At 40.9% G+C, this 16,141-nt stretch overlaps 1 protein-coding gene across 1 annotated transcript in view; it reads left to right on the plus strand.

The window, feature by feature from the left end:
* The window catches only part of trpc7b (transient receptor potential cation channel, subfamily C, member 7b), a gene marked incomplete at both ends in the record, with an annotated part of 117,159 nt that overhangs the window by 99,643 nt on the left and 1,375 nt on the right, over window positions 1–16,141 (plus strand). The window contains 2 exons of the mRNA XM_079838163.1: window positions 13,441–13,636; window positions 14,608–14,829. Of these exons, the coding sequence (XP_079694289.1) occupies window positions 13,441–13,636; window positions 14,608–14,829 (418 nt within the window). The remainder of the gene's footprint in view (window positions 1–13,440; window positions 13,637–14,607; window positions 14,830–16,141) is intronic.

The following is a 16,141-nucleotide window of genomic DNA, read 5'->3' on the forward strand; positions in this document are numbered from 1 at the left end:
GAAATGTCACACACACTTAATGGGTTTTGATCTTGTCAGAAAGCATCTAACTGAAGAACAACAGAGGAACTGAACTTTTTATCTCTCATCACTCAAAGGAAAATGTTTCATATTAGCTCATTTCATCATTTTTGATGGCATCAAATATTTATTAAGCCGGTGTGTTTGGATGGAGATCGAGTGAGTCAGACAAATGGATGGAAAACAGGAAAGACGAGTAGAAAAGAAGTGTTATTAAGAACAATAAAGAGAAGGAGATTTAATATGAGGGAATATAGAAAGAGAGATAGAGAAGATCATAACAGAAGATACAGAAGAACTTCTTAGGTGGATTCTTTTTTGAATACTCTCTTTATAATACGATTTACATGTTAATAAAACCAGTTGCTCATGGCTATAATATACCTACTGTCTGAAATCATCCGATAAATGACTAGAGATAGAGAGAAACTCTAAACCACATCTAGATGTATTAATAATAAATGTGAAACAGAGAGATTTAAATTAAAAGAAGGAAAACGTTAGGGACTATTACTCATAATGAAAAATGGAAGAAAAGTTAACGCAATTATATTTAATATAGAAAAGTGTGTGATTAGATTTAATTGTAGTTAAATTATATGCAAGAGTGAAAGAATATCTGTGATAATCTTACAAGACCTGCTCATATTTCACCCCAAAACCATAATAAAGAAACCATAATTATTTTGCATAAAGAAAATGAAACCTATTTCTTGGAACATTGATTCAAATTTTTACAATTGATAAAATTAAGTGCATTTACGCCAACTTGTGCACTACTGTAATGTGACAACACAATTATATATCATTTAAATGGTAAAATATTTTAAATGATATGTTATAATATATCATTTTCTAAAGAGAATTACAAATTCAGATGCATTACAGTGAGAATTCGGACTGAAAAAGTGCTTAACGGATTAGTTCACCCCAAAATGAAAATTTCCTGATAATTTACTCACCCCAATGCTATCCAAGATGTCCATGTCTTTTTTCTTCAGTCGAAAAGAAATTAAGTATTTTGAAGAAAACATTCCAGGATTTTTCATCATAGAATGGTTTTCAATTGCAACCCAAATGCTGAATGTCCAAATCAATGTAGTTTCAAAGCGCTTCGATGGGCTTCAGAGGCTCTGCACAATCCCAGATGAGGAATAGGGTCTTATCTAGCGAAACGATCGGTCATTTAAAAAAAAAAAAAAAAAAAAAAAAAAATATATATATATATATATATATATATATATATATATATATATATATATATATATATATATATATATATATATATATATATATATATATATATATATATATATATATATATATTAATGCGCAAGATGATCAATTTAGGTTAAAAAGTATATAAATTTTTATTTTATTTTTTGAAAATGACAGATCGTTTCACAACACATGGCGGCAACACATGGCGGCAGAGCTGGGGGGCTATAAGCAAACCCACACCAGCCCGCCGCCTCTCACCATGGGCAACTCCAGAGTGGTGAAGAGTCCATCCCCTCTCGAGGAGTGTGGTTCCAGAGCCCAAGCCGTGCGTGGAGGTGATTCCGACTATCTCTAGTCGGAACCTCTCAACCTCACGCACAATCTCAGGCTCTTTCCCCGCCAGTGAGGTGACATTCCATGTCCCAAGAGCCAGATTCTGTGTCCAGGGATCGGGTCGTCTAGGCCTCCTCCTTCGACTGCCGCCCGATTCGCTTTGCACCGGCCCCTTATGGTCCCTCCCGTGAGTGGTGGGCCCACGGGAAGGTGTCCCCACGTCGCTCCTTTGGGCTGAGCCCGGCCGGACCCCGTGGGGGAAGGCCCGGCCACCAGGCGCTCGCATACGAGCCCCAACCCCAGGCCTGGCTCCAGGGTGGGGCCCCGGCTGCGCCGTACCGGGCGACGTCACGGTCCTCGTTTTATTTGTCATCATAAGGGTTTTTGAACTGCTCTTAGTCTGACCCGTCACCTAGGACCTGTTTGCCTTGGGAGACCCTACCAGGGGCATATAGCCCCGGACAACATAGCTCCTAGGGTCATTCGGGTACTCAAACCCCTCCACCACGTTAAGGTGGCAGTTCATGGAGGAGTGAAATTAAGTGCCGCCATGTGTTGGAGTTTACCCCGGTGAACGAGAGGGTCGTTTCCCTTCGGCTTCGGCTCGGGGATAGGTCTCTCACTGTTGTGTGTGCCTACGGGCCGAACAGCAGTGCAGAGTACCCGACCTTCTTGGTGTCCCTGGGAGGGGTGCTGGAGAGTGCTCCGACTGGGGACTCCGTCGTTCTACTGGGGGACTTCAACGCCCACGTGGGCAATGACAGTGAAACCTGGAGGGGCGTGATTGGGAGGAACGGCCCCCCTGATCTGAACCCGAGTGGTGTTCAGTTATTGGACTTCTGTGCTAGTTACAGTTTGTCCATAACGAACACCATGTTCAAGCATAAGGGTGTCCATCAGTGCACATGGCACCAGGACACCCTAGGTCGTAGGTCAATGATCGACTTTGTGGTCGTTTCATCTGACCTGTGGCCGTATGTCTTGGACACTCGGGTGAAGAGAGGGGCGGAGCTGTCAACTGATCACCACCTGGTGGTGAGTTGGATCCGATGGCGGGGGAGGAAGCTGGATAGACTCGGTAGACCCAAACGTACTGTGAGGGTCTGCTGGGAACGTTTGGCCGAGTCTCCTGTCAGAGAGATCTTCAACTCCTGCCTCCGGCAGAGCTTCGACCAGATCCCGAGGGAGGCTGGAGATATTGAGTCCGAGTGGACCATGTTCTCCACCTCCATTGTCAAAGCAGCTGCTCGGAGCTGTGGACGCAAGGTCTCCGGTGCCTGTCGAGGCGGCAATCCCCGAACCCGGTGGTGGACACCGGAAGTAAGGGATGCCGTCAAGCTGAAGAAGGAGTCCTATCGGGCCTGGCTGGCTTGTGGGACTCCTGAGGCAGCTGACAGGTACCGGTAGGCTAAACGGACTGCAGCCCGGGGGGTTGTGGAGGCAAAAACTCGGGCCTGGGAAGAGTTCGGTGAGGCCATGGAAAAGGACTATCGGCTGGCCTCGAAGAGATTCTGGCAAACCGTCCGGCGCCTCAGGAGGGGGAAGCAGTGCCCTACCAACGCTGTTTACAGTGGCGATGGGCGGCTGTTGACCTCAACTGGGGATGTTGTCGGATGGTGGAAGGAATACTTCGAGGATCTCCTCAATCCCGCCGTCACGTCTTCCATTGAGGAAGCAGAGGCTGGGGGCTCAGAGGAGGACTCGTCCATCACCCAAGCTGAAGTCACCGAGGTGGTCAAGAAACTCCTCGGTGGCAAGGCACCGGGGGTGGATGAGATCCGCCCTGAGTACCTCAAGTCTCTGGATGTTGTTGGGCTGTCTTGGCTGACACACCTCTGCAGCATCGCGTGGCGGTCGGGGACAGTGCCTCTGGTATGGCAGACCGGGGTGGTGGTCCCTCTTTTTAAGAAGGGGGACCGGAGGGTGTGTTCCAACTATAGGGGGATCACACTTCTCAGCCTCCCCGGGAAAGTCTATGCCAGGGTACTGGAGAGGAGAATTCGGCCGATAGTGGAACCTCGGATTCAGGAGGAACAGTGTGGTTTTCGTCCTGGTCGTGGAACACTGGACCAGCTCTATACCCTCCACAGGGTGCTGGAGGGTTCATGGGAGTTTGCCAAACCAGTCCACATTTGTTTCGTGGATTTGGAGAAGGCATTCGACTGTGTCCCTCGCGGCGTCCTGTGGAGGGTGCTGAGGGAATATGGGGTCCGGGGTCCTTTGCTGAGGGCTGTCCGGTCCCTGTATGACCGAAGCAGGAGTTTGGTCCGCATTGCCGGCAGTAAGTCAGACTTGTTCCCGGTGCATGTTGGACTCCGGCAGGGCTGCCCTTTGTCGCCGGTTATGTTCATAATTTTTATGGACAGAATTTCTAGGCGCAGCCAAAGGCCGGAGGGTGTCAGGTTTGGGGACCACACGGTTTCGTCTCTGCTCTTTGCGGATGACGTTGTCGTGTTGGCCCCTTCTAACCATGACCTTCAGCATGCACTGGGACGGTTTGCAGCTGAGTGTGAAGCAGCTGGGATGGGGATCAGCACCTCCAAATCCGAGGCCATGGTCCTCAGTCGGAAAAGGGTGGCTTGCCCACTTCAGGTTGGTGGAGAGTTCCTGCCCCAAGTGGAGGAGTTCAAGTATCTAGGGGTCTTGTTCACGAGTGAGGGGAGGATGGAACGGGAGATTGACAGACGGATCGGTGCAGGCGGCCGAAATGAGCTTTCTCCGCAGGGTGGCTGGGCGCTCCCTTAGAGATAGGGTGAGAAGCTCAGTCACTCGGGAGGAACTCGGAGTAGAGCCGCTGCTCCTCCACATCGAGAGGGGACAGCTGAGGTGGCTCGGGCATCTGTTCCGGATGCCTCCTGAACGCCTTCCCGGGAAGGTGTTTCGGGCATGTCCAACTGGGAGGAGGCCCCGGGGAAGACCGAGGACACGCTGGAGGGACTATGTCTCCCGGCTGGCCTTGGAACGCCTCGTTGTCCCCCCGGAAGAGCTGGAGGAAGTGTCTAGGGAGAGGGAAGTCTGGGCATCTCTGCTTAGACTGCTGCCCCCGCGACCCGGCCCCGGATAAGCGGAAGAAGATGGATGGATGGATGGACAGATCGTTTCGCTAGATAAGACCCTATTCCTCATCTGGGATCACGCAGAGCCCCAGTCTGGAGCCCATCGAAGCGCTTTGAAACTTCATTGATTTGGACCTTTAGCATTTTGGTTGCAACTGAAAAGCATTATATGATGAACAGTGGCGCAAAGAGTAGCGAAAAAGCATCCTCAAGTAAAAGTATTATTACTTGTCAATAAATGTAGTGCAAGAGTAAAAGTACATGTCCTATATACTACTCAAAGTAAGAGTAAAAGCCCTTTTAAAAGAGTAGTGAGTATTATGCTATGAATGTTATTCCACCTTATACCCTGCAAATTAAAAATGTACTCTTTTATGGATGATTCTCAGTAAGAAAAAAAAAAAAAAACATGAGATATTTCAATATTTCTCCAAGTTTTATTTTTGACTGCTAGCACTAAAAATACAGCCATGTAATATTTGAGAAAGCAACCAATAATCTGGTAACATTTAGGGGGTTTTCTTGCGGTTAATTAAAAAAGGTTGCAATGCGTTGTACATTAAAGGGGTGGTAAAATTTTCACTTTTCTAACTTTAGCTAGTGTGTAATGTTGCTGTTTGAGCATAAACAACATCTGCAAAGTTACAACGTTCAAAGTTTAAAGCAAAGGGAGATATTTGCTTTTAAAGAAATCAATTTCTAAGGACTACAGCAAACGGCCAGCAGGCGACTACACACATTCCTCCAGGGTTGCTGACATCACCAGGCTCAATATTTACATAAACCCCTCCTCCGAGAATATTAAAAGAGGGGGGGGGGGGGGGGGGGTGAGGCCATTTTGTATTGCTGTGGGGAAGAGTTGTTGTGGTATAGTTAGTAGGCTGGAGTGTTGTTGCCGCAATGCCGACGACACGCTGTTATTTTCCTCCGGATTGCAGGTCCACTTTGTTCAGCCTTCCTAGGGACGGGGGTGCGTTGCAGTGCGTTTAACATACAACATGTTATATGCATGTGTGTATGAGACAGAGGGGAACAGGTCGCATTTGCAGCAGCTATATGCTGCCCATCATAAATCAAAGCACGAGACAGACAGGGGTCGGAGGAGAAGACCGGAAAATGTGACATAATGGACAATATTCGCTTCCACAATCTTCGCGAGTTCAGTGCAGGATTCGCACAACGGCTTGTCCTGAAAGATGGATTTAAAAACAGAAGCTGTTTACGGGCCACAACCTGTAAGCATGATTTATTTTTCGTCGATGTGTTTTCCTGTAATAGTTCGTATTGTTAATTGTACGTTGTAGCAAGGAAGTCAACAAATGACAACGCTGTTCTGCAAACAAACCAGTTTGTTAAATGCTCATTCATACTTAACGTTATCCGACAAACACCTAACGTTACAAACTTTTTTTAAATCTCAACAGCGAACTTGGAATTAGTATAAATTATTCTTTGATTAGAGCTTTTATGTATTGTTTATCTACAAGCATGCTAAACATTGATTTGGATACTATAGTAAAGCCAATGTTTAGTGTTCGTTTTGGGTTAATAGTTTTTGCGACAGATATTTGGCTATAATCGTTCTAAAAATACAAAAGTAACGGTGCCATTCAGTAGCGATCACTATAGATCCGCAGTCTTTACTCAAAAAAATCCCTTTGAGGACTGAACAGGTTCTGCTCGATAATCTTCACTAAAATGTTCTGGGTCCATTTCGGGCTCAAATTGGTATGGTTTTATAGATGCCATTGTTTCTAATACTACCAAAGCACAGTCTACCGGTAAAGGTAAGGGGCGTGACGTTTCCGACAAACGTGCACTAGGCGGTTAGCGAATCACCACACACTGGGCCAGCTAACCAATCTGAGCCCATTGCGTATTTTTGAGGGACTGGCTTCATAGAACCCGGAAACCATCAGACCGTTTTTACAAGGAGGGACAGAGCAGTGTAGAATAAAGGTCAAATATATTAAAAATAGTGAATTTTTTTTCAAACGAAGCATGAACACATGTTACAGTGCACCCCACAAACACAATCAAGCCTTCGAAAGAATGTGTTTTACCACCCCTTTAACAATTTTACGTTAAAAAAAGCAGAGTTCTTTCTTTTCAAGACGCATGTACTGCTTTCATTTCAATGGATGTTTTCTCTGTTAAAAGAATACACTTCAGAAATCAGAATCGAGTAACTCACAATTTTCCCCACTGATTATTTTTGGTTGCAATTAAAATATAAACCTGATTTAAATATAAATCTGTTTTATAAAAGTTATTTGCTATAAACATACAATTTTAAATCGCCATGTGAGAACACATTACATTCAAATATGCACTTCAATAAGCTGACAGAATGCAGGTCAAAGCAAAATCCATGTAAGGGACAAAAATCTGGCAGTGACGATCGGTTAATGCCTAATGCACTGAAGCCTGGCAAACAATCAAGCTAAATTAAGTGTTTCCAGCAGACGTGTTTCGTGCAGCGCTAACAGAAATACATACCATTTGTGCGTGTATTAGAAAATGTCTATTTTTAGTAAGTGTTTAAGGCAATTTCACGATTCAAGTCATTAACCAGCAACAACCCCTTTCATAAAGCGCGTACTTCTCACTCTAGGCTGGTCTAAAACCTTATTTATACTCAACGCGTCTGCACGAGGGCGAGGGTGTCACACATTTTACGAGAGTCACGCGCGCGACGCATGGAGACAGGGCTGATTATTCGTCTTAGCCAATCACGTTGACAGGAAAAAAATAAATAATTATAATTTAGCAACGGCAGATTTAGGGAAAATAGAGCAGTAAAAGTACAGAAACAGCACTTAAAATGTACTCGAGTAAAAGTACACTGTTTTTAAACTACTTAATAAAGTACAATTCCTGAGAAAAACTACTCAATTACAGTAATTGTAATTCGTTACTTTACACCACTGATGATGAATAATCCTGGAATGTTTTCTTCAAAAAACGTCATTTCTTTTCGACTGAAGAAAGAAAGACATGAACATCTTGGATGAGATGGGGGGTGAGTAAATGATCAGTACATTTTCATTTTGGGGTGAACTAATCCTTTATTTGTCATGAAAACCACCTTCTGGTGTCCTTCTTCTTATTCAAATTCCACCATTCACAAGGACACAACCTGTGTAAAAATTCACAGCCTTGCGGAGGGAGCGAGACCTTGACGGCGTCCACTCCATGAGTTCAGCATTAAAACACAAACACAAACACAAATCCATTATTTAACAGACCCTCCGCTCGTCTGTTCTCCAGCGTCACTCCATTCGATTCACTGGATGATTCATCATCTTCATTCTGCAGTCATTCAGCTCATGAATGCAGCTCTTGTTTAAAAACAGGTGCAGATGGAATAACAATTTCTCCTTCACAAGTGGTGCACAAGACAGCACAATCACAAAGATCTGCAGACAGTATGGAATCAGCAAATGGAGACTTGCTGAAGTTGGCCTGCGCTTAGCGAGTCTCCTGTAGAGTTTCAGAAGAGGTCAAAACTGCTGTCAAATTAACAATTCTCCCTCTCTCCCCCTCTCTCTCTCTCTCCCCCCCCCCCTCTCTCTCTCTCCCCCTCTCTCTCTCTGCACATCTATCCATGTCAGCAACTTTCTTATTTGTTACTGCACTGAACAAAGTTAAACAACTGTCATTTATTTAAAGTGCATCATTCTTAGAAAAAAGGTTCTGTGGGGTTCTATTTAGAACTTTAGGGTTCTTGACTCAATGTCATGAACTTTTATGTTTCCTGGGATGCACTTATAATGTTAGTATGATTTTTACATCAAAAATGAAATAATTTAGAAATAAAAGGCATTTTTCCTACCCTGATTTTAGACTCGGATTTGAACGCTCTATTTGAAGGGGCGTGTCTGCAGTGTAAACGCCCACTGCTGTGATTGGCTGCTGTGGGACATCAGTGTAAACGCCCACTGCTGTGATTGGTTGACATCTTCGTATATGAAATATATTATGTAATATAATATAATATAATTATAATATAATATAATATAATATAATATAATATAATATAATTAATATAATATAATATAATATAATATCATTAATATAATATCATATAATATCATATAATATAATATAATATAATATAATATAATATAATATAATATAATATAATATAATATAATATAATATAATATAATATAATATAATATAATATAATATAATAATAGTATTACATGTGGAACTCTCTCTGAAACTTTTAGCACGTTTTTACTATTACAGCTCTGAAGGTTAACTAATCGTGAAAAGTGTTGATTATAGCATTATATTCAGATCATGGCATGAAAGGTTGCAGTGATGAGCATTAGCCAATCACAGACATGTTGAGCTCATGAATGCAGTGATCTCGTCATCGCAACTCGATTTCTGCAAACTAACAAATGCTTTCATCATAACTAGGGTTGGGTATCGTTTGGGTTTTTTTCGGTACCGGTGCCTGAACCGATTAGCCTAGAAATCTAGACACACCCTAGCGGCAGAAAACTTATTTTGCCGCGAGTGTAGTCTAGCAACTCTCGGTAGAGCTGAAGGTGCTGATCCACTTGTCCGTGCGACAATTCTGTCGTGCCGCACTCCACTTTATTCCTATGGGTGACGTCAGGTGACTTTAACGCGCACGCAAAGCATTCAGGGAAGGCGGCGCTGCATTTGAACAAATGCCGCGCGTCAAAATAGCTGGCCGAAGCTCAACTTTATGCACGCGACGCGACGCGACTATCCAATAGAAGTAGAGCACATGGAGATGGAGGGAAGTCTCTCGCCGGTCCTTTGTTTTTGATTCCCCGCTGGCTCAAACGCACGCCCATAGCAGTAACTTGAGGAATGCCCATCAACATACACATGAGGGGAAGCGTCACAACACCACGATTCAGTCGTGCCGCGAAAGTGGATCTGTATCGTCAGAGCTGGAAAAACCAAACTCTGGTCAGGCCAATCACAGCGTGTGTAGAGTCTGTGGGCGGGCTTAACATAATGACGGCACGTCACGGCAGAGTTGTGGAGGTTCTGCGTACTACTTGTAAATAAAGCTGACGAACAGTGGTCTTTTGAATCGGTTTTGGCCGCGACTCTGGAAGACTTGGAGTTAAGCTTTTCTTTGAGAAAATAACAAAGAACGGCACTGAAGTCATTCTTAAGAAAGGAAGATGTGTTCGAAGTTTTGCCGACCGGATACGGCGAAAGTCTATCAACTAACATTAGCTCGGCTTCACCTTTTTCTTCGCTCTGATTGGTTGTGGCGCTCATGGCAGTCATGGCGCTATCCAATTGTGTGCAGACGGAATTTGAAAGACAACGGTTTATCCCGCCCCTCAGATTCTGCCCTGCCACTGGTGTGTTTCCAGACCCAACATCTTGATGTGGGTCTGGCTTGTCAGGCTATGAACCGATACTTAAAAAGAAAAAAAGCCACAAAACGAGGTGGATGAGATTAAAGAATTGCTTTTTATAGATTTTTTTTCATTATTATTTAAATTGAACAATTTATTACAAGTTTAAAGTATACTTAAATATATAAATATAAATAAATACAAAACACAATTCACTTAACAAATTCACAGTAAAACTAAAACCACCTAACCCAACTACAAGCCTAATTTAACTCTAAATCACAGTTACAGAAATAACAGCAGTAGTCTGTATTCTTGGTCTGCTACAAAACCAGCTTCAAGATTCAGCTTTATTTTGCAGAAATATGACCATATTCTCTGGCTAAATATTTTAGAACGCATCACCTTATTGTTTCCATGGCGACACGTCATGCTTCTCACATGACACACAGCAGCCGCAATAGCGCTGTATGGCAGCTCAGCTTTATCGGGTTAATTTAGTTTTTCATTTTTTATTCAAAATATTCACAAACTTGCTAACTATGTTTATGTTTAAAAATGTTAGTTTGCGCCTCTGAGGATCGGATCTGTCGGATTTTCATCACATAAATTCATTCACGTCTCACGAAATACATGAAAGTAAGTCACTGCTGAACTGGGTGAAGAACAAACTATATAGTTACTATATAATGTGTATCTGATATGAATAAAACACGTAGTCAAGTTATAACTGTCTGAAAGGATTGTTTTTGCCGCTTCCATAGTGTGTGTTTTTTGCTAGTAGGCTACTTATGAGCATTTAAATGTCTGAAACCTAAAATAAAAATGATGTGGTTGAAAACACTGAATTGTTGTGATATGTGGCGAGCGCTGAGCGTGTCTGTCTCTGGCTCAATGCCAGCCAAAGAGCGAAAGCACGTTCGAATTTAAAGAGCACCTATCATGGATTTTTGAAATGTACCTTTCATGTAGTGTGTAACATAGATCTAAGTGAACAAAAACATGACAGTGCACCGTATATATAGTTATTTTCTTTCAAAAGTAAGAGTCGAGTCTGAGTCATTTTTAAGAATCGTTAGAAGACCGAAGCTTTTTCTCTGACTAGATGACGTCAACTTGTCAAGTTATTTGAATACGATACGCCCACTTATTGCGCTCCAAGACGCCAGTGAAAACTAGAAAACATCATGGCGACGAGACGCTGTGTTCTGAAGCGCAACTCAAAAGCAAACTTTTTTCATCTGCCCAAGGATGAGCATTTGAAGACTAAGTGGCTTGAAGACAAACCATACATCGTCGCGATTGAGTGTTTATTAGTCATTAATTTCGCGATCTCAGGAAGCTTTTATTATGGACTTCTATTATGGCACATGGTTCTTCTTCGTCTGTCTGTATCATATATGGACTACATGTGCACAGAGCGCCCTCCGGCTGCCAGTATGAATTGAAAACAACACTTAAGAGACTCAATCGCTCATGATCAGGCTATATCTGCGCATTTTGAGGAAGTATTGAATAAAAAATACTCCTCTGTTTAGAAATTTGACACAGACATATGAGAATCTATCAATATGTCTCCTCATCTGCACACTTTTGAACTAAAAGCCCTGAGGGATGTCGATTTGTCGCGAGTCTTCGTGAGGAGAATAGAGGAGTTTTTTTATGAATGAGATCAGCTGAGGCTCATATTACAATCAAACGGTGCAGACGCGGTTTTCATATTCATAACTCCTGACACATATTAACAAATTACTGTCACTATAAGACTTTGATGGGCGTTCCGTTTCCGAAAATATCTGCACAGACTATACCAATCACAACTGACTGGGTCATCGGACCAATCACCGCAGATTAGCGCCACGTAAAGGCGGGGTTTTGAAAAGTGAATCACTAAAGGAATCATTTGAGAATCGCTGTCAAAACAGGTAAAAATAAATGCATATTATAAGAAAACTAAAGTCTTTTTTGTCATTGCATGCATGCAAAACTGTTGTTGGGGACTTCTAAAACAATATTTGGAACATTTTAAATGCCATGATAGGTGCTCTTTAAGTGGCACCGAAATGAGGCACAGAAATCTGCATTCAGATTCGGTCCGGTAGGCTACATACCGGTTATATAGGTACCGGTACCATATTGGAACCGGATTTCCATACCCTAATCATAACTAACAGTGCAAACACAATGTAAATAAGAGATTTGTTGATTATTACGGGAGTTTTGGCTCGAGTCCAGAACTCAATCACTGATAAATTCGCACTGTTTGATTGACAGCTCCAGTAAAGGGAGCGTTCTTTAATCGCTTTCTATATATAATTGAATCGCAGTTTAAATAACTGATTATTTTCATCCTACTAAGAGACACAATGTGAAGATGACCGTTTAGTCACTGGTTTGATTTACTGACACACAACAAAGAACATCTGACTGTACATGAATCATTACCAGAAATCACTGGCCACAGATCAGCCATTAGAATTAACACAGTAAATTACATGTTGCGGCATTACTGTCGAGTCCGTATCATAAAAGTCTGTTTGCAAAGCCTGCGCCGAAATTGCGACTGATTTACCAAAGAATCCACAGTGAAACACAGAATATAAATAAATAATGCTCAACTGAGACATTCACATTGTTGAAAATAAATAACATTAGGATCCTTTGGAAGGAAATGTTATTTGTAGTCCATCCTGAATCGCTCTTCTCTCCTCGTCATCTCACTAACACACCAGTGGGCGGGGCTAACATTGCAATGATGGAGTAGGCGTTGATCTTCTTCTGTAGAGGCGTTCTTTCACCAGATTCACATTCCACAATGAGTCGTTCTCTGGGATTGGTTACAATAAAGCTGTTTTTGGACTAATAAGGAAGTTTTCAGCTCTGAAACTTGCAGGATATTCTTATAGTATAATGACCTATTATATGTCAAAAGGAAAATTTGATGACCCCTTTAAAACCAAATCTATAAAATGGTCCCAAGATAGAACCCCTAAAAGTGTCTATATTTGAAGTATATGAGCGTATTTTTATGCTGGTCTAACTGAGAATCAAGGTTTCTGGTTTAAACCATTTTTGGTCTGTTTGTCTGAAAACTATAAAATAACACTGCATAGAAAAACATCAATTATTAATATTCATTTTAATATTAATAAAGATGAATACATATTTTAACAAATGTATTGCTCACTATTAGTTACAGTTAGTTAATGCATGAACTAACTTTAACTTTGGGACCTTTTGTAAAGTGTTACCAAAAATATTTTAACTTTTTATGGTTTTGTCTTTGGGGAAGTATTTTTGATTAGTTTTAAAACAAAATAGAAGTTTTGAACCAAAACATGAATATAATTTGAGGAAAAACAAATAAAAAATGAACTCCATTCATTTGTGAGCGCATCATCTGAGCAATAACGTTTTCCTCTGATCTGTGTGTGTGTGTGTGTTGACAGGGTTGAGGAGAGCTTCAAGACTCTGTTCTGGTCCATATTTGGGCTCTCGGAGGTGATTTCTGTGGTTCTGAAGTATGATCATAAGTTCATTGAGAACATCGGTTACGTTCTGTATGGGGTTTATAACGTCACGATGGTGGTGGTTCTTCTCAACATGCTGATCGCCATGATCAACAGCTCCTACCAGGAAATAGAGGTACGCACACGTACACGTCATCTCGTTTATGACAGACTTAATTATTTTATTCCATGATGATATACAATGCGAAAAAAAGAAAATAATTTTCTTTTTATCAACGACATGACGTGCATTGAACATTACTAAACTGCAGGGGGTTTGTGAGTAAATATGTAATCATAATTAAATCATTAAATCATCAAAATTAAAACAATCAAAATAAACACTTGGACACTAAAAAATATATATATAAAATGTACACTTCTTATACAATATAAGTAATATTATATATTATAGATATGCATTATATATAATTTAAATAAATAATGTGTAATTTAAATTGTAGAAATAATTGTGAATTCATTTGTTCATTCATTCATTATAAACAAATGTATTTATAATGTACATTTCTTATTCAATTTAAGTAATATTATAGATATAAATTATATATAATTTAAATAATTAATGTGTAATTTAAACTGTAGAAATAATTGCATGTATGTATATATATATATATATATATATATATATATATATATATATATATATATATATATAATTTTAAATAGTAGAAATAATTGTATAACAACTGTATTTTTTATGTACATTTCTTATACAATATAAATAATATTATATATTATAGATATAAATTATATACAATGCATGTCAATATGACAGAACTGTAAACATGCAAATGTGTTGATAAATTATTGACATTTTTACTTTAAAATCTCAGGGATGCATTAAGTAAATATTTGAGGTCAAATGGATTTGGCTGACAAAATAATTTGGGAATATGCAATATTTGTAATTTGATTATGTAATCCAGATTGCCAGACTGCTGAAGCTCAGGCAAAATCAAATATTAATGTGCTTTGTTGTTTCACACTGAAATACTTCAGGGAACACATTATGGAAGTGGCAACCTCACTAAATGAATGATATGATTTATGTCTTGATGTTTTTGTTAAATCTCTGGGTCTCTGCAGGAAGACGCTGATGTGGAGTGGAAGTTTGCTCGTGCTAAACTCTGGTTGTCGTATTTCGATGAGGGCCGGACGTTGCCTGTTCCGTTTAACCTGGTGCCCACCCCGAAATCCTTCTATTACCTGATCGTCCGAGTTAAGTCCTGCCTTATACGTCTGTGTAAGGGCAAAGGTCATCGGCATGACAACGAGCTAGAGATGGGCATGCTCAATTCACGGCTGAAGGTAAAACACATGCTAACAAACTAAAAGTATGCAAATCAGGGTACTTACATATTATTTTCACTTAACAAATGTTCACTGTAGAAGTAATTTGTCTGGTTTAATCCAACCACTGACAGCTCAGTTTTGCAGACTTTGATTAAAATCTTTTAAATGGAAATGATCTTGACAGTGAGACTCAATCAAGTATCATTTAAAGAACAGAAGACTGAAATCTGATATTACATGTATGAGATGCTCGCAGTGTTTTACCTCCGGGAGCTTCTGAAGTGCCGGGTCAGCAGACGTCTGTAGAGAACTAATGCAGAAGACACTGAGACACAGAGTGCAGGATGGAACTAGATTCTATATTATAAAATAAATAGTTTATAATTAAAATATATAATATGTCATTTATACGGTAGAAATAATTGTAGAAAGTATATATGTGTGTATATATATATATATACTGTACAGTGGGTACGGAAAGTATTCAGACCCCCTTACATTTTTCACTCTTTGTTATATTGCAGTCATTTGCTAAAATCATTGAAGTATTTTTTTTTCTCATTAATGTACACAAAGCACCCCATATTGACAGAAAAACACAGAATTGTTGACATTTTAGCAGATTTATTAAAAAAGAAAAACTGAAATATCACATGGTCCTAAGTATTCAGACCCTTTTTTTAAAGTTTTTTTTTTCTTAATGAGAAAAAAATGAACTTACCCACTGTATATATATATATATATATACCGATCAGGCATAACATTAGGACCTGAATATTATGTTGGTCCCCGTTTTGCTGTCAAAACAGCCCTGACCCGTCGAGGCATGGACTCCACTGGACCTCTGAAGTTGTGCTGTGGTATCTGGCACCAAGATGTTAGCAGCAGATCCTTTAAGTCCTGTAAGTTGCGAGGTGGGGCCTCCATGGATCGGACTTGTTTGTTCAGCACATCCCACAGATGCTCCATTGGATTGAGATCTGGGGAATTTGGAGGCCAAGTCAACACCTCAAACTCGTTGTTGTGCTCCTCAAACCATTCCTGAAGCATTTTTTGCTTTGTGCCGCATTATCTGCTGAAAGAGCCACAGCCACCAGGGAATACCATTTCCATGAAAGGGTGTACATGGTCTGTAACAATGCTTAGGTTGGTGATGCGTGTCAAAGTACAAAGTAACACATGGATGGCAGGACCCAAGGTTTCCCAGCAGAACATTGCCCAAAGCATCACACTGCCTCCCCCGGCTTGCCTTCTTCCCATAGTGCATCCTGGTGCCATGTGTTCCCCAGGTAAGCGACGCACACGCACCCGGCCATCCACATGATGT

This window comes from Gobio gobio (genome assembly GCF_949357685.1).
Source record: "Gobio gobio genome assembly, chromosome: 16".
In the NCBI taxonomy this organism is placed as follows: domain Eukaryota; kingdom Metazoa; phylum Chordata; class Actinopteri; order Cypriniformes; family Gobionidae; genus Gobio; species Gobio gobio.